At 41.5% G+C, this 19,328-nt stretch overlaps 1 protein-coding gene across 7 annotated transcripts in view; it reads left to right on the forward strand.

The window, feature by feature from the left end:
* The window catches only part of CHST15 (carbohydrate sulfotransferase 15), an 85,903-nt gene that overhangs the window by 37,768 nt on the left and 28,807 nt on the right, over positions 1–19,328 (forward strand). For 6 of the 7 annotated variants that reach the window (XM_034775148.1, XM_034775155.1, XM_034775152.1 and 3 more), the window contains exons 2-3: positions 15,238–16,315; positions 18,945–19,284. In XM_034775148.1, the coding sequence (XP_034631039.1) occupies positions 15,773–16,315; positions 18,945–19,284 (883 nt within the window). In that variant the 5' untranslated portion in view covers positions 15,238–15,772. Of the gene's footprint in view, positions 1–3,850; positions 4,689–15,237; positions 16,316–18,944; positions 19,285–19,328 lie in introns of those variants that run through there. The other variant, XM_034775153.1, reaches the window with a different exon arrangement.

Raw genomic sequence — 19,328 nt, forward strand, 5'->3', positions numbered from 1 at the left:
ACTTGTAATATCTTCCTTCTAAATATCAGAATACAAAAATATAGGAATTATAGAAGATCTCACTTGTTTTTTATTAAATAGCTTTGGAGCAGAAGCTGGTGGATATTCCAGGATTATTACTATGTTTCTCTCAAAGTTCTTAGACACAGCAGATCTGCCATACATTGTTAGCTTCTTGCCTCAGATAAGTATTACCTGTCACATTTGTCTCTCTGGTATCTGCTACCTGTTCTGCCCAATTCATCCCTGGATGACAGGCCAGCGAAAGCAGTGTAAAAAGGGAAATTTGAGAAAGCTCTCCCATTACCAACAGATGTGTTCATGAGCATGATCCTTCTACTGAAATCAGTGGAGCAATTCCCATAGACTTCTGTGAGATTGGGTTGGGAGTCTTTAAAATACCTAGTTCTTTTTCCCCCCTTTCTGCTCCTCCGTATCATTCCTTATACCCAATCCATGCAGTGGTTCCCAAACTTGTTCCGCCGCTTGTGCAGGGAAAGCCCCTGGTGGGCCGGGCCGCGCCGCATCCGCAGGTTCGGCCAATCGCGGCTCCCAGTGGCCGCGGTTCGCTGCTCCAGGCCAATGGGAGCTGCTGGAAGCGGCGTGGGCCGAGGGACGTACTGACCGCCGCTTCCAGCAGCTCCCATTGACCCGGAGCAGTGAACCGCAGCCATTGGGAGCAGCGAACCGTAGCCACTGGGAGCCATGATCGGCCGAACCTGCGGACGCGGCAGGTAAACGAACCGGCCCAGACTGTCAGGGGCTTTCTCTGCACAAGTGACGGTACAAGTTTGGGAACCACTGCTCTAGAGTCTCAGCTCCTCCTTCATTTTATGAAGAGGACCATTTGCTGGCCAAGGGGACTGCAAAAGTTTGATGCTGAATCCCAAAGACTGGTGGACTAGGTTAAGACTGGTATACATTTATATACAATTGTCAAACACTGTATTTATGGGGGTGGCCATAAATAATGTACCATTAATTTCAACAGCAGGAAATTACATGCTATTATTCAAGAATATCCAAATAAACTGCTCCTTACATTAAAAAACAAAACAAAAAACCCCCCACAAAATAGTTTTTTTTCTTTGTCCCCAGTTCTAAAACTTCAGCCAGAATATTATTTGATTTAACTCCAATGTTTCATGGTCTTTCTTCTGGTTAAAATTCACATCCTTCTTTGAGTCATATCCTACTTTCATTCCTGAAATATAGCAAACATAAAAGATGAAAGTACATCTGTGATCAAGGCTGTGTACTGGAAGTGCTAAATGTTAGATCGCAGAATATAAGATACATATTGTGAAGGAAGGCATCCATATGTAGCAGGAAAACATAATGAAGTCACATAAGGAAAATAGTCCAAGGCTTATTGTATAACATGGAGCTGCTCGATTAGTTGTAACATTTGTTCTGACTTTTTTTTTTCCTGTATTGGGTAGTGAAAGATTGTGGTATGAACTTAATTAAATTTGAGATCATTGTTTGGCAAGGAAAGAGGAGAGAATTATATTTAGGAATTACCTCCACCCTTTTATGTGTGCACTACAGATGGGTATTTCATTACATGAACATGACAAATGTGTAATCATATAAAATGCATCTAACAGTTATAAAAAAAAAAATCAGTTTATTTTTATTGTGTTTGCTGAGTAGTCTTTCCTGTTGCCCAGGGGTGGGTCTTCAAATTGATCATGTAATAAAAGGCTCTATTGTAATGTATATGCACAAATTGGCAATTATGGTTAATGATGGAACCTTCAACTCTCAATTTCATTACTTGTTTGATTAAATCTCAACCTTATAGTGGCATTAGCTTAGTTTTTTTGCATATCTCAACTTCCTATTAAAGCATTTTCCTCAGCCATCAAAGAAGCAGTATAGTTAGATGAGATCAAGTCTATTCAAGCCACTAAGACTATCTTTTTTCAAGTACACCACTGCTGTCCCTTCAGTCACAATTTAGTAGTATTTTGATTCTTTATTCATCCCATCTTTATTTCATCTGTGACATCATTCTGAGTTTGGGGTTTTAAAGCTCCTGTTAATTATTGTTTTCATATGTTGCTCCTACGCCTGAAACACCTCCTCCTAACCCTACATAACATGCAACATCAGAGTGTATGTCTACACTGCAATAAAAAACAGGTGGAAGTGAGTCTTATAGTCCAGATCAGTTGATTCGGGCCCGCGGCTGCAGAGCTAAAACCAGCAGTCTAGATGTTCAGTCCCAGATGGATGCTGGGCTCTGAGACCCACTTCCCTCCCTGGGTTTCAGAGCCTGTGCTTCAGCCTGAGCCCAAACATCTTCACTGCTGTTTTTAGCCCCACAAGTCCAAGTTAGTTGACCCAGTCTCTGAGACTCGCTGCCATGGGTCTTTCATTGCAGTGTAGACATAACCCTCTTCAGAACTTACTTTCATCACTGATCTTCACCTTAGACTTCATTTTGGACACGGCTTTGAGTTTCAATATGTATTGTTTAAGATAAATATATACAGTTTTTTAAAATCAGAAAAAAATAAATTTTTCAAGAACATACTTGAAAGCAAGTATATCTCAGCTCTTTCATCCTTGTCCTCTCTTACCTTTTTCTCCAACCTTTGTATATTGTCATTCCTTGCTGTTGAATATTTTTAGTTAAATTTCAAATTCCTCAAGGTAGGGACCTGTTATTTTTAAGTGCCAGGACTCGTAGATTATGACACTTCAGTAATAATAAATAAGACACTAGATCAGTGGTTCTCAAACTAGGGCCACCACTTATTCAAGGAAAGCCCCTGGCGGGCCGGGCCAGTTTGTTTACCTGCTGCGTATCCAGGTTCGGCCGATCGCAGCTCCCACTGGCCGTGGTTTGCCACTCCAGGCCAGTGGGGGCTGCAGGAAGTGGAGCAGGCCGAGGGACATGCTGGCCACCCTTCCTGAAGCCCCCATTGGCCTGGAGTGGTGAACCATGGCCAGTGGGAGCCGCGATTGGCCAAATCTGCAGCCCCGGCAGGTAGCAAACCAGCCCGGCCTGCCAGGGGCTTTCCCTGAGCAAGCAGCGGCCCTAGTTTGAGAACCACTGCACTAGACTAGATGATCAGAAGGTAGGTTTATCTTAAAGTAGTGCAAAATGTGCACTTCATAAATGCATGTGTACATATATATTTATGTAGATTTAAAATATAGCAATATTTTTTTTCTGTGACCTTTCTTTCCTTGGTGGATTAACAGTAATAAACTTTGAGGGAAAAGTGTATTATGCTGGGATTTGAAAGACATGGTGGTTCCTTGATGTGTCAGCAGAGGGAGTTATTCCTGGTAATAATGGTTAGCATGGAGGAAGGCAATAGTGAGAGAAGGAAACAAAAGAGTTAGGCTGGAATCTTGGATGGAATGAAGGAAGCCAGAGGTATTAGAAGGAAGAAGAGAGAACAAAGATGTTTGGAAGTCAGGCAGAAAAAGTTGTACAGGGCCTTTAAAGTGAGGATGAGATCTTGGTAGTAAAAGAAACTAGAGAAGGGTAGTGATAGCAGCAGCAGGCAAGGAAGATGATCGTAGGAACAGCTTTTTGGATAGATGGATCATGGCAAGTAGGGAAGCAGGGAGGCCAGAGAGACCATCACAGTAGTTGAAGTCAGAGCTCACCAAGGCATGTCTGTATTGGGGACATTGTTTATAAATTGGACCTATTTGCAGGTGACATGTTGCTCTTTATTGTAGCGATTCCTTAGTACATTTTCTGTGCCACACTGATATTATTGAATCATTTTATCTTAAATATGAATAGCCAAACATGTATTTTATTTCATATTTTGATTAAGGCTCCTTGAAAAATGTATTTCCATTTAAATAGTCAGAAGATGGTGTTAGGTCCAAGGAAAATGGAGTATAGAACAGGTTGTTTGGCCAGTTTAGCCAAAGTTAGGCTAACTGTAGTTGCTGGGCCATTCCTGTCTCTCTGTGAATCATGAGGACATGCTTGCTTGGGCTTCAAAGAATGAGATAAGGGGGGGAGGCCGTATTCTTGTACCAAATGTACTAGGAACGGTTTGTTTGGATATATGAAGACTTGCAGTCTCCACTCCCTGTTTCTGTTCTTAACTCCCTCCTTTCTCCTAGTTTCTGGTGCATGACGAAAAAGCTGATAAGCTGCTAAGGCATCATGAACTGTTTGTACTGTCAAAGAACATAGATATGCATGAATATTAGAAGTTTTAACTAGTAAGGGGGGGGATTGGGTTGTTTTAACTATGACGCGACGGAACTGTCTATATAACCTTACTAGTTATTGTAATCGGGGCTGGTTCTCTCAGGAGACGGGCCGCTCTCTATTGTTGTGTGCAGTCTTCAATAAAGAGCTTGTATTGGACCTTGCTGGTGTTGCCTGTCTCTCACTCTGCGGTCAGACAACGAACCATGCCGTCAGGGTTAAAAAGTCCCCGACAAATTTGGCGACTCCGCCGGGACACGTCTGACTCTCCAGTGCGGGATCAGACTCCGAAGCAACGCAGCGCGCATTCTCTGGCTTCGAGGAGCCTTGCCCGGTAACCTGATCCCTGCATCGGCGATAAGGCGAGTTCTGTGAACCAGCTGAAGCCCGTAGAAACCCAGCAATGTCCACCTACCCGTTGAGTAGGATCCAGGTCTTCGGGGTTCGAGTCCCTGGGGAGGTCAGGTCTTCGGGGTTCGAGTCCCTGAATAAGGTAAGCGATCGCCATAAAGGGGTTAGAGTCCCCGGGAAAGGGGTTAGAGTCCCCGGGAAAGGGGTTAGAGTCCCCGGGAAAGAGGTTAGAGTCCCCAGGGAGGGGTTAGAGTCCCCGGAGTAGGGTTAGAGTCCCTACAGGCTAAATGGACAGTTTGGCAGCAAGTGCCTGGAGGACACCCCGTTGTCTCTGGTACTTAAAGATTGGAAAGAAATCTCTAGAACAACCGGTTTGACTAAATCTAAATGAGAAACTTATGCCAAATTCAATGGCCTTCCTTTACTACTCATTTGTCCCTGACTAAAGACTGGCCAAGGTGCGGAACCTTTTCTGTTGACAGGATGGATTCCCTCAGGAATATCCTGGTTGATCTTAGACCGGGACAAATGGATTATTTATTTGTATGGTATAACTATAAAACAAAAGAAAAATTGCTTTCGGCCCCAGCTGGCTGTGAAAAAATATAGACAGAGGCAAACCAAAGGCAGTACAAGTTACAGTGCTGAGATTACGTTTGCAAAGCTTAACTATCCAGTGAGATCCAACAGTCTGCCTTTGAGACCCTGGAGCTGGTGTGGTTTGGGGACGCTGAAGAAGCCACAGGCAGCCGGCCTGGACTGGAATCTCTGAAAGAGACGTCGCAGGAGACCCCAGGGTGTAAAAGAACAGCCCCCCCCCCCAAGAGTGAAATGTTAACTTTATAGTTGCTAGAGGGAGTTAAGCAGTAAAACTTAGTAAAAATGTCTGTAAGTAATCCAGGCAAGAAGTTATTTAAGTGGAATTATTCGACTATGAATACCTTAGTCTAATTTGCTGAAGAACACTCCTGCTGTGTACAATCTGTATTTTATAAGTTTAAGATGAATTGGTATTGTTTAAAGTTGCAAAACCGAGAATACTTTTGCCAGGCACAGGAAACTAGTGTTGTTTAAAGTATTTAGCATTTAATCCTTAAAGTGACTTAATGCTACAAGATTTAAAATGTTTTAAATAAAGACCAAAGGTTGTGGCTGCAGCAGGGTAGTCAAAGCCAGAAGAATAAAAGATTTAAATTTTGTTTTTGGGTAACAAAATAGCCGATAAAAGATCTAGTAAAGAGAGAGAAAGACAGTGCCCCTGGCTCTGTGTGGTCGAGCTGTCACTTTGCTGTGGGTGCATGGAGATTTTGTAAGCATAAAAGAAACAGTTACACCTTGTGTAGAAATTGATGTGGCTAGCGTTGTGGAAATTGAATTTTGAAGAGGATGTGCATTTTCCCCAAAACATGTGCAGTGTATATTGTAGTAAAAGTAAAAGAAATGCAAGCCTACCAATATAGGTTGTGTTGTCTTTTTCAGATCACTGGGTGTTTGAAAGCAGGAGTTAGAAGTAAAAGGCAATCAAAAGTCTGGGAAAGTTAATTGTGTCCTTTTTTTAAAAGTAAATCTTTAAGCTGTAGATAGCTTTGGATCTAGAAGCAAGCCAAAAAGCATTTGTATTAATGCAAATTATCTTACTAATAAGGTAGAAGCCACTGAAACCTGGGCTGCCTATAAAACAAATACAAAAAAATATGGAGTAATTCCTCTGTTTTGCCTAAAATCAACAGGAGTATGTGTATATAAAAAAATATTTTAAGTAAATAATGTCTTTCAAATCATCAAAGAAAATGCATGCCAGCTGAACAGCATTCAACGTACCATGCATTTACTGGTACAATAGGAATTATTTTTGTGTTCTATGTCCTGTCTTGTGGTGTTTGTTTTGTGGCCAGAATTGTTGTGTTTAATATTTTCATAAGACAGTCTAGTTCAAAATTAAATAAGAGTTAAATAAAAAAGCAGATACTTGTTTTATTCAACTTAAAATACAAAGTGTTTAAATAAATAAAAAAAATGTGATATACTAAAGTCTAATACATTTGCTTAAGTAAAAAAAAAAAAGGCTTCATTGGTCAAATCTTTTAATTAAAAAAAATGTTGTTAAAATTTGCATATCAACAGTCTTTAGAAGCAAGGACATAGAAAGTTAACCCACTCCCCATATTGTACATGGGATTCTTCTGGCTACCTCAGATTTCTAGCCAGAGGGCTGGGGAGGGAAGAAAGCTATTGGACACGAGGTTGTACCGAGTGGACTCCTCAAAGGTGGGTGTGCTTGTCCTGGTTTGTTGCTCCAAAGCTCTGTATAGAAGTTATTTTACTGGAAAGGTGTATATGGCATACATTAAATAATAAGACTAATGTACTATATAATGGCAATGTGTATGTGTTCATTGTTGGAAAAAAGTGTATAAGTGAAAAGTGGAAGTTTCCTTTGTAGGTTAAAAGAAGCCAAAAAGGAAAGAAGAAAAAAGAACAGAACAAGTTAACTGGAAAAAAAAATAGCTAGCAAGCTCAGTCTAAAGATAAGATGCTGGCCCATCCAAGGGCACTGTTCACAGCTAAGACTTGGCTGACAGCCAAGAAAAGGGGGGCCTGAATGTGCCCAAGCAGCTGTAAAATCTGCAAAACACTGCCAGGCATTAATGAAATGTGTTAAGTTTTTCTCACAAGTAAAGAAGTGCTACCTAAAGACCGTAGCAGCCCTGCCATTCATTGAAACCAGGAGACTGAGTCTACGTAAAGTCCATCAACGAAAGACTGCTTTGACTCCATGCTGAAAAGGCCCTTTCCAAGTCCTGTTAACCACCAATACTGCTTTAAAGTGCCAAGGACTGCCTACCTGGACTCATGCTTCTCACTGCAAAAAGACCCCTCCACCTCGGGAGGACTCTCCGACTGATGATCAGCCTATTCCTCCTTCTAACTCTGCTGTGCCTTCTGGACAGCAGGGTAAAGGAAAAAAAAAGACAAGGTGAAGTGCTAGTAACCTCTCCCTTGTCCACTGACAGACCTACTGTGCCTTTGGATTTTTTTCTAAAAGAAGCAAAACCCATTACAGGGTGATGTGCTAGTAACCTCTCCCCTGTATGATGCTGAACCACACTGTTTCAGAAAAAGAGAAGTAGAAACACTCGCTCCATTAAAACCACCAAAGTCCAGGAATTCCTGACTTAAAAAAAACATTAAGAACTGACCCTAGTAAAGAAACAAAGAATTATACACTGGCAGGAAAAAACTTGTGGGACCCATGCTTAGAAATGTAGTTTTAATTGGATTTTGGAGTTTATTCTACAGGCTGCGCCCTGTGTTTTGAATGAGTCCTTCAGCATGTATTGCCCTCCCTAATTGAATTTTAAATGCAAAAAGGGCTGCTATTAGATTAGCACAACAAAGTGCTTAAGTTATTTCCTCTAAAAAGAAAAGAGACTTAACCGGATCCCTATAAAATAAGGCCAATAGTACAGCAGTAGTTCAAAATATTTTTAAGAACCAAAAACATAATAAGAAATTAGGGCAACTAAAGAAGGCCACAAGCCTTATTTGTGGAGCACAGCTAACCCAGGTACAGGCTAGAATTGGTAAGTTACATGTTATCTCCGCCCTTAGTTCTATGACCCAGAAGTTGCTGACAGAGATGGTATTGAATATCACTGAGGAAGGCATTGCAGTGGGATCTAGCATGTTCAGGCTTGGCCCACTGCCCTTACAGACACATCAGGAGTACCATCTGATCTGTGGCCATAAAGAAATACTTGGAGACTTTCCTAGTGGAAGTGCGGACATTCTCAATGCTCCTTCCAAGCATATGGACCGGTTAGGGAGGTGTGGGCTCCCACATACCGAATCCTGCCGGGTCCATAGAGAGGAAGCATGTAGGATTGCGTAATTCACCGAGCCATCTGGGAAATTAGACTAACGCCGATGCCCTGGTGGACTTGGCAACCGCACAGAGAAAACTAAGGCAAATGGTTCTCCAGAACCACTTGGCTCTAGATATTTTACTGGCCTCTCAGAGAGGAACATGTGCATTAATTAAACAAGAATGCTGTGTGTATGTCCCAGATGTTTATAATGCCACTTGGGAAAGAGAAAACCACCTTATAGAAGTAGCAAAAGACCACGGAGGGAAGCGAATTGAATCCTGGTGGAGTAACCTGTTCAATTGAATTCCAGATATAGGTGGTTGGCTCCATAATGTACTCCGAAGCGCCGTTGTAATTATATGCAGCTTACTGGCCTTGTATGTTATGATAAAAGTTGGACGTTGGATGGGCGCCAAGGTGTGTTCTGTCCAAAGGTAACAAACTCCCAAGTTTACCACTCACAGTAGTTAGTTGTCCCAGGAGTCCCTTCGAGGTACTCCAAGGACAAAGGGGGGACTGTTAAGTCCAAAAAAAATGAAGTATAGAACAGGTTGTTTAGCCAGTTTAGCCAAAGTTAGGCTAACTGTAGTTGCTGGGCCATTCCTGTCTCTCTGTGAATCATGAGGACATGCTCTCAGGAGACGGGCCGCTCTCTATTGTTGTGTGCACTCTTCAATAAAGAGCTTGTATTGGACCTTGCTGGTGTTGCCTGTCTCTCACTTTGCGGTCAGACAACGAACCATGCCTTCTGGGTTAAAAAGTCCCCGACAATGGTATTGAGCCTTTAGGGATACCATAAAAGCTGGCAGAAGGTTCTCTGTCTTAGTCAAGGCCTTAGATTAATTTCATTAAAACAATAATTTAATTACCTAGTGTTTCTCTCTCTCTCTCTGCTGGATTAAAGTTAATGTTCTCTTGAATTCTTCAGGCGCTCTCTTCTCTGCCATCTCAGCTTTTATCTGCAATAATTTGATATGATTCTTATGGGGAAACTGGATGCCCTTTATCGATCTTGCACGGAAGGGACATTCAATTATCTAACCTGCAGGGTTTCTCAATTACAATTTTTTTATAAATGGTTTGCTAATGATCCTTCTGTTGCGCCGGTTAATACTGAGGCTGCCCACACAGGGACTAGAAAATAGAATGCTCTTTTATTTCTGGGGAAGTTATCTCATCTCCAACACAACCCACCATTGTGGTTCAGCCTCCAGTTTCCATTTTCTCCTTGCAACTCCTATTTTGGAACGTAACTCCTTGATTTTGAAATAAAAACTATATATGACGGGTGCACGATGCTTGGCGATGCAGTATGGCTTAGTGCTAGAGCAATGCAGAGTAAATGCCATCTTTTTTCATATGTGCAAAGAAGAGGGAAATAGAAAACAGGGACCAAGATAAGGATGTTTTGGCTTGTATTTCAGAACCATAAGGCATTCAGTACTTCCCATCTCATATGCCCCTTCCTCCTCATTTTACTTGCTTAGCTGAAGAGTTATTTTCATTGTGAGCGTGTGTGTGTGTGTGTGTGTGTGTATTGAGAACTATAGTTTCCCAAGTCATGGTGTCCTGATCCAAAGCCCATTGAAATCAATGGGGGTCTTGCCAATGTCTTCAGTAGGCTTTGCACTGAGCTCTAAATAAGAATCAAATACCAATAAGTATCTTTTTTCTGAAGTCTGTGGGAAAGGGATGGACTTCAGTAAGATCCCCTTCACTTTGTAAAGAGATGTTTACACAGTTTACTGGTATATTAAAAACAAAATTAAACATTATCCATTGATAACGATGTATCCCAGCTGTTTTCCATCTTGGCTTCCTTCATCATTTTGCTATCCCTCTCACCTTACATTCACTGTTATGTTCGATTTTTTTTTTCCAAATTATTTTAAAAGCTTTTCTGGCTTACTTTGCCCAAACCAAAGGATTATTAGATGTTAAAGATACTGGAGGCTGGTATATTTTGTTTGTTACCCCAAAAGCTCTATGTTGGACACCTCTGCCCTCTGAACTTTTTCAAAAACAAAACAAATCAAATTAATTTTTTTCCCTGATTATGTGGAAGCTTAAAATAGGGTGACCAGATGTTCCGATTTTATAGGGACAGTCCCGCTATTTGGGGCTTTTTCTTATATAGGCTCCTATTACCCCCCCATCCCCTGTCCAGAGTTTTCATGCTTGCTATCTGGTCAGCCTAGCTTAAAAGAAGATATTAACTAAATGAATAAATAAAATAAAAACTTTGAAGCAAATCAGCATATCTGATTTTGAGTTAAGACACTAAAAATTTAAGTTTCTGACCTTAGTTCAAAGAATCTAACTCTTTTTGGGAAGCTAATGTTTGGATTTATCACTTCTGATTTCTCTGCTCTGAATTCTTCCTGTAATAGGGTAATTTCAAACAAAACTGGTTTTAAATAAAGAAGTTTATTAATGACTTTGCCTCCTGGTTCTACATGAGCACCTGTGTGGTGAAGTATTTAATTGAGAATGATTTAGGCCCCAGTCTAGGTAAACACTTAAGCACCTGTATAAACTTAAGCTTGTGAGTAGTGTCATTGAAGTCTTCTCAGTGCTTGGAAGTCTTTGCATGAGATACTGTATGCAGCCTTTAACCCTGATCAAAGGAACTCAGTCTACCATGACTTCAGTGGGACTACTCCCATACTTAAAGATATGTACATGCTTAAGTGCTTTTGCTGGGGCCTTAGCTGTCAAATGGCACCGCTAATATATATTTTTATTAAAGAAACACAACATTCCTAACCATTTCATTGCAAAAGTGCCCTTCCAAAATGTAAACTGACTGCTAATGGTAAGTTTCTCAGTGATTTTTCTGAGTAGCAGCCATGTTAGTCTGTATCCGCAAAAAGAACAGGAGTACTTGTGGCACCTTCGAGATTAACAAATTTATTAGAGCATAAGCTTTCGTGGACTACAGCCCACGCTGCACGCATCCGAAGAAGTGGGCTGTAGTCCACGAAAGCTTATGCTCTAATAAATTTGTTAGTCTCTAAGGTGCCACAAGTACTCCTGTTCTTTTTGAATGATTTTTCTGTATATCATGGGCCATCTGTAGCCCCCCACAACATCCCAGAGCTACCCAGTCCAACCATCAGAGCTCCTATCTTGAGTTCTTGCTCTCGACTACCAGCACATCCACAACCTTCACTCAACTGGACACTTCACTCTGTCTTTAGAAGGCCCTGCAGCATTGAAAGAAACTGTCAGAAACACCCCTATCCAACCTTTTGAACCACTGCTTCTATTACCCCTCCCCCCCAGTTAAATGGATGTGTAGCACTGGTAAGGGAATATCAGGGTTAGATTTACCTCTGCTCTGTTCCTTTAAGGATTGACAGGCTGCTGAGGAGGTCAAAGGGGACAGTTCTGGTCAGGGCCGGCTCTGGCTTTTCTGCCGCCCCAGGCAAAAAAGCCTCCCGCTGCCCCCCGCCCCCCCCAGGGGGGAGCGCGGCAGGGGAGGGTGGCGAGCCCGGCCGCGACCCCACTTTCCCCGGCCGGCCGGAGCGCCGGGAGGAGGGCGGCGAGCCCGGCCGCAGCCCCGCTCTCCCCAGCCGGCCGGAGCGCTGAGAGGAGGGCGGCGAGCCTGGCTGGGGCCCCGCTGTCCCCGAGTGAGCGCTGCCCCCCTCCAGATGCCGCCCCACGCACATGCTTGGAGGGTTTGTGCCTGGAGCCGGCCCTAGCTCTGGTTGCAGTGAGTGCCCTGTGAAAGGACTGAGCAGCACAAGGGCTTGTGCAAGTTGTGTGTGTTTGCTTTTTGTTTTATGCTGTCTCTGGTCTGGGAATATAGCAGAGGCAGTTTCCGTGAGCAGGAAGAGGGTTGGGTGTTCACATAATAGACTCTTGAGGACGGAACAGAATGGTGGAATCCAGGATGTTACTTAGTGCCTAAATTTGCCAGATTTAGGCAAATAAGTTCTGTTTTTTGGGTGCCTAAGTCCCTCATTATGATCCTGTTGAAGCTGTACCACTGTGAATAAATAAAAAGTGATTGGAACAGGGGGATTTGACCCAGGGTTTCCTGCCCCCCAGGTGGATGCCCTAACCTGTGTGTGTGTGTGTGTGTGTGTGTCCGTCCATCCATCCCAGTGACTGTTTAAGTATTATTCTGCAGTGAAACAGATTCAACAGGAAAGGTTGAGGGAACCCCCATAAGAATATCCCATAGTCTCAAATGTTAGAGACTTTTCCTGAGAGGTGGGAGAACCATGTTCAAATCTTTTCTCCCCTCCGCCAGGCAAGGGGGAATTGAACCTGGGTTTCCCACTTCCCAGGTGAGTACTCTAACCCCTTGGCTAAAAGTTATTAGGTCATCACCACTGACATAATGGCACTGGTGTAAACCCTGCTGGAATACTGTTCCAGTTCTGGTGCTTACAATTCGAAAAGGATGTTGATAAATTGGAGAGGGCTCAGAGGAGAACCACAGAAAGATAAAAGGATTAGAAAATGTGCCTTATACTGATAAACTCAAGGAACTCTATCTGTTTATTTTAACAAAGAAAAGGTTAAGGTGTAACTGGATTAAGCCTATAGGTTCATACCTGGGAAACAAGTATTTAATAAGGGGCTGTTTATTCTAGCAGAGAAAGGTATAGCATGATCCAATGGCAGAAAGTTGAAGCTAGCCAAATTCAAACTGGAGATAAGGCATACGTTTTTACCAGAGAATAACCACTGGAACAATTTACCAAGGGTCATGGCGGATTCTCCATCACTGACATCCTGGAAATCAAGATTGAACGATTTTCAAAATGATATACTGTAGGAATTATTTTGGGGAAGTTCTATGACCTGTGTTATATAAGAGGTCAACCTAGATGACCACAGTGGTCCCTTTTGTCCTTGGAATCTATGAAAAACCACTACTATCTGTGGCTCTGGCTGTTTCATATGGAGTGAGTCAGGCACCTAATTCGTTCCTACAAGAAATGATGAGGGACCTAAGCCAGGAGAGGAGTTCCCATACATGGATAGTGATTAGAGGTAGGCACCTCCCTGCAGCCTGGACTTAGGCACTTATCTCTGAGAAAGTGGTGGCCTTAGCACATCAGCATCTCCTATTGGCTATTTTAGGTAGGGAGCCCTCTACCATGCTGTCTTTTGTGAATCATATTCTAAGGCACTTATCTCTTCCCATTCATCGTACAGGGAGCCTAGGTTTGTGGATCAGTGTTGTTCCTATGATTTTCTAGGTACCTTATGTGATTAATGTGCATAAGCCTTGTCAAGTAGTGTCAGACTAAGCAGTGTTAGGCCTAAAACTTCTGGAAGTTGTAAGAAGCGAGTACAGTTGAATCCTGCAAGCATAAGCATAATCTAGCTAGGAAGCTTTATAAACTAAAAAGGAAACTCTGTAAAGATAAATACAGACCTGTGGTTACTATGCTCTGCAACCAAATATCTCTTTAAGCTAACTCAAGCATTTTTGAGTCTAGCAAATTGACCACCATTAGCCGCATAGAGAAGAGATGAGCTGAGCACAGGTGCACAGTTCATAAGATCAAAACAACTGCAAATACCACCCTAGAACATTTGGCCACCTTGACTGGTTGACCTGTTTTGAAACACGGCCAGCAAATACCGTATAAAATAGGTGTAAAGACGCAAGTGTGTGTGTGTGTGTGTGTGTGTGTGTGTGTGTGTTAACCTAAAGGAGATCGCTCTTTGTCAGGCTCACATACACCCCCTGAACCAAAGGGACTTGCGCCTCACTGACTATCTGTGCCTGGCCAGTGCAGAAAATGGTCAACTGAAGGTAATGTATCTTTGGAAGAATGCAGGGTAAGGTTTTGAAGTGAAGAGGTCTGGTTGTGCTCGAGCTAGTTAATCTTAAGTCTGTATTAATACTATAGTTTAATTATATTAGTAAATTGTTTAAGTTGTTTAGAGATAGTAGTAGTCAATAGTTAATCAATATATAATAACTGTATATGTTTTTGTGCCTTGCTGGAAACTGGTACAGCATTGGTGAAGCTAGTAGTTTGTAAACAATAATAGCTTTGCATGTCGCTGTGCCCATCTTCAGTAAAAGTTACCATCAAGTTTATCATAAAAGTCTGTAAAAGTTTATAAATTGTTAAATAAGTTAATAGGTAGGTTAAAATTAGTAAACTATAGTTGATTAATGTATCAGTATTGCATATGAATTTGTGTTGGTTGGAGATGGTTACAGTACACGTGAAGTCGCTAGGCACATTCTGTCTGTGTTGCCTTTATAGTCATAAGTCAATAAAAACCTTTCTTGAGAAATAATTCGTTGTTTAGTTTCTCTTTTGCGGACACTACTCAACCTCATTACATCTGTGGTGGGAAGTAGCGATCACCCAGAGACCCATTAGGGTCCTGACGTGTGCCACCTCCTTCCATTAATCTCCACACCTTAGGTGCCCGAACACTTTGCTTTGCAATGCCTAAGGGCCTTCATGTATTCAATCGAAGAAGTCACCGAAGAAAGGGCCAGCTTGCTCACCAATGTAAATAAACAGTTTGTAATTACTGAAGACAATTGTGCAACTTGTGCGTGAGTAACAGGTTAAGAGTGTGAGCAAAGGGCTCTCAAACTGAGTCTAAGTATGGGTTAGAGAGCTTTTAGCTGAGTTTCCAAATTTTCAGTGTGTTTAAATTTTGTAACTATAATTTTTTTGTTTTTAAGTAGAAGATATCTTTCAATTAAGGTTGCTAAATTAACTAAGAATTTGTTTGTGAGTGATAGCTCGTACTTGTATTGCAGCTGATTAATGTAATGGCTTATCTATTGGCATATACCCATATATATTTTTTGTTTTTTATTTTTTTTAGGTTATGCAACACAGATCTTTGAAGCTACCTTTATGTAGATGAAACTTTCAGAAGCAGCACTCCATTTTGGAACCTACCTTTTTTGAGAGCATATTGGACTTTCCAAGGCACCTTCTGTCTGGGCTACATATATTGCTTACTCCTAAATATATCAGAGGACAATGAGGTCTTTTTATTTTTTGTGTATTTTCACACTATATAGTGAAGTTTCTTCCATCTCATTTTGTTCAATGGGAAAAACTTGAGCAAGACTTGCGGTTGCTTTTTATTTTACTAGATTTCCCTTAAGGAGCCAAGTCTTTATGAAACATGTCCACCATAGCTTTATTTGTATTTTTTTCATTTGTGACTGAGACAGTATATTAATTTCAGCATATTTTAGCTGTTTTGGTTTGAACCTGGCTTTCTGAATTACAGCATATATCATAATGCAAGGAATTAAATTATTTCAAGTTTTCAGAAAATAATTTGTATGTATCAGAAATATTTTATGGCTATTCATGGCTCATTAATATAGCAGTTTAACGGTACTAATATGAGGCATTGCATTAATTGTTGCATACAGTTATTACCAAATGACTTGCACAAACAGTGTTTCAGATGCCGTGGGTCTAATCATATTAACCAGAAGTGTCCTGTGTGCAAACAAGGAAATATAATTCCTTTGTATGTGGATAGTAAGCAGATGAACTTGCTAGCGGTTTTGGAAGTAAGGACTGATCATAATGAAAGCTGGAATGGATTTTTTTGCTTGAGGAAAGGGAAGCTATGCAGCTTGATATTTGGGTTGATAATAATGACTTTAGTGATGGCATCATACATACTGACTGGAGCCAAACATGGCCTATTACTAATACCTTCGCCATTCCATTATGGAGCTTTTACTGGCAACCCAAACTTAATGGACAATGAAAGCCTTAGTGAGACGAAAGACCATTACCAGTCTTCTAAAATTAATATTTCATATGTAAGGGATTATCCAAGCATTAAATTAATTATTGACACTATTACTTCAAAGATTGAGTTTATAAACAGACAACGTCCAGATTTAGAAGATCTGAAGAAACAAGAACTGCATGTAAGTATAAACTAAACTCCCCCTGAAACTGATGTATGCATGTATGTTTGTTTATTTCAAGTATTCTGGGCCGGATCTTCAGATGAGGTAAAACAGTATAGCTAATTGAAGTCGATATGGATCTGGAACACCAACTGCTGCAGTCTTTTCCCTACAGATAAATATATTTATCTGTATATGTATAATATGCAACTGTCGATCCACTGGACCATGGTGTATGCATAAGAGGTCTAATCAAGTGCCTGATGAATCCACTTATGGCTGACAAGCCCAAAACGAGAGTGACACAGCTTGTTACAAATGTCACAGTTCCATGTGTTGTCTGAGTTGTAGTCTAAGATTACTGCACGCTGCTTTCTTCTTTCTTGTTTTGCTTCCATCCACTAAATCAGGGGTTGGCAACCTTTGGCACACGGCTCGCCAGGGTAAGCACCCTGGCGGTCTGGGCCGGTTTGATTACCTGCCGCGTCCGCAGGTTCGGCCGATCGCGGCTCCCACTGGCCGCAGTTCACAGTCCCAGGCCAATGGGGGCTGTGGGAAGTGGCGCAAGCCAACGGATGTGCTGGCCACTGCTTCCCGCCGCCCCCATTGGCCTGGGCCGGTGAACTGTGGCCAGTGGGAGTGGCGATCAGCCAAACCTGCGGACGCGGCAGGTAAACAAACCGGCCCGGTCTGTCAGGGTGCTTACCCTGGCGAGCCGTATGCCAAAGGTTGCCGATCCCTGCTCTAGATCAAAGCTGCTTCATGTTGAGCTGCACCCAGTGCCAGATGTTCTGCACTGGGATTCTGCGCGCTCCTCCCAGCTTTTTACATTGATGCTGAACAACTTCATGTCATTTTTGCACGTATCGTGGTACCACATAAAGGGTGACCCCGCTTTCTAGAGCTGTCTCGAAACTTGATGTACAAAATATTCTTGGGAATACAGTCTTCTCCCATTCTCTTGACATGAGCAATCCATTGCAACCTCTTCTTCTGGATAGTGGATTCTAAGTGTGTCAGTCTGCACGCTCCAGCACCTCTGTGTTTGGTATTTTGTCTTCCCACTTTATTTTCAGGATCTTGTGCAGGCATCTCATGTGGAAACTATTCAGTTTCCTGATGTGCCTAGCATATATAGTCCACGTTTCTGAACCATAAAGCAGGGATGACCGCTCACAAGTCTCGTAAATTCGCATCTTCACCTTAGTCAATAATTTGTTGTTATTCCATGCACGTTTCTCTGTGTGTGGGTGTGATTTGTATTTGAGCTATAGGCAAAACAGATGAATTATATAAATGATCTGAACATCTGAGAAAAGAAGTCTGACAATCTTGCATGAGTAGTACAATTATATTGATCTTATTCCTTGTCGTTTTATTCAAAATAATTCAGAGGAGTTAGTCAGATGTGCCAAAACATTTAACTGATAAATAAAAAACAGCCTCCCTTAATAACTGATTGCTAGTGTGCCTTCCCAGAAATCTAGTAATTGGTATTCCAAACACTCATGCAAATCTTGTATTTCAGAATTAAAAACTGGAAGTTAATTTCATCTGATTATTTTATCTTTGGCTTTTTTTTTTTCAGTGCTACTAATTATTATTCTTTGCAAGCTTATTTTAAGGATTCCTTAAATTAAGTAGTACTACAAATTCCAGCAGGCTTCATAGAGTTTAGCGATGCTTGCAACATAAAGATAAGGCCTGATTCTGAGAAGGCTGAACATCTCCGCTCCCATTGAAGTCAATGGGCTAAATTGGGAAGTCTTTCACTAAAGTCAGAAATGGGATTTATTCCTGAGTGAAGATTGAGTAAAACTTGAGACAGGATTTCAGGATTTGGCTAAATGGAGGCTAGAGGCGCTCAATTTGTAGTTGAAGTACAGCACTTAAGCAAGAGTCATACAGTGCTTCTGGATAGCCCTAATAGAGCTAACAGCAGAAGGTGTTTTTTTACTATGTTGATTTTGTCCTCAATCTTTTCCTTCATTAACCCCCCCCCCAGCACCCTCCCCAAAAATACTTCTGGTATTAAGTGATACAATGGAAAATATGTTCAGTTTTATTCTTAAATATTTCTTGGCTCAGTTGTTTCTTTAGGTCCTAAGCCAATCCCCATTGATGTCACTGGAAGCCTTTCCATTGTCTTTGACAGGAATTGGGCTGGACTCTAAAAGTGCCAGCAGCCATTTGGTTGGTACAGAGGTGCATATTCTAGAGGGGAGCTGAGAGGCATTGTATGACTCTTGCTTAAGTGTAGTACTTTGACCATAAATTGCTGGGGTTTATCACATTCGCTTATGGATTCAGGAGGAAGTATTCCTCCACTGTAGGAATTACTGAGTGAAATGCTATGGCTTGTGTTATGTAGGAAATCAGACTAGATGATTATAGTTGTCCCTTCTGGCCTTAAAATAGATGAGTGTATGAATATTCTCCCTTCTCCATCTGGCTCTGCACCCTCTCTCCACCTCATGCAGCTGTGCAGGGTCTGGCTCCAGTTTGGTCAACAGCAGAGTTGTGCAATTGGCAAAAAAAAAAAATGTAGAAAAATGATGGTGGTTGCGTTGTGTTCACTAATTGTGTTAAATAAGAAAGTGTCATTATAAACCTTGCTTGACTGAAATTATTGTTCTTTATGTTGCAGATGTTTTCTATAATTCCTAATAAATTCCTTCCAAATAGCAAGAATCCTTGTTGGTATGAAGAATATAGAGGAAATACTACAACAGATCCTTACACAACAAACTCATATGCACTGTATTCAAAGCGTTTTCGGACCATATTTGATTACCTCAGAAAAGTATTTTGGAACCACTTGTATCATTATAAGGATAAGCACTATCGGCTGCGCTGTCTTCCTCATTTCTACATAATAGGCCAGCCAAAATGTGGAACGACCGATCTTTATGACAGGCTCAGGTTACACCCAGATGTTAGATTCTCAGCAATTAAAGAACCACACTGGTGGACAAGGAAGCGATTTGGTGAGTAAACATAGATTCTAACATTTCAAAAGAACCGCAGTTAC

Source organism: Trachemys scripta, chromosome 7, assembly GCF_013100865.1.
Source record: "Trachemys scripta elegans isolate TJP31775 chromosome 7, CAS_Tse_1.0, whole genome shotgun sequence".
Taxonomy (NCBI): Eukaryota; Metazoa; Chordata; order Testudines; family Emydidae; genus Trachemys; species Trachemys scripta.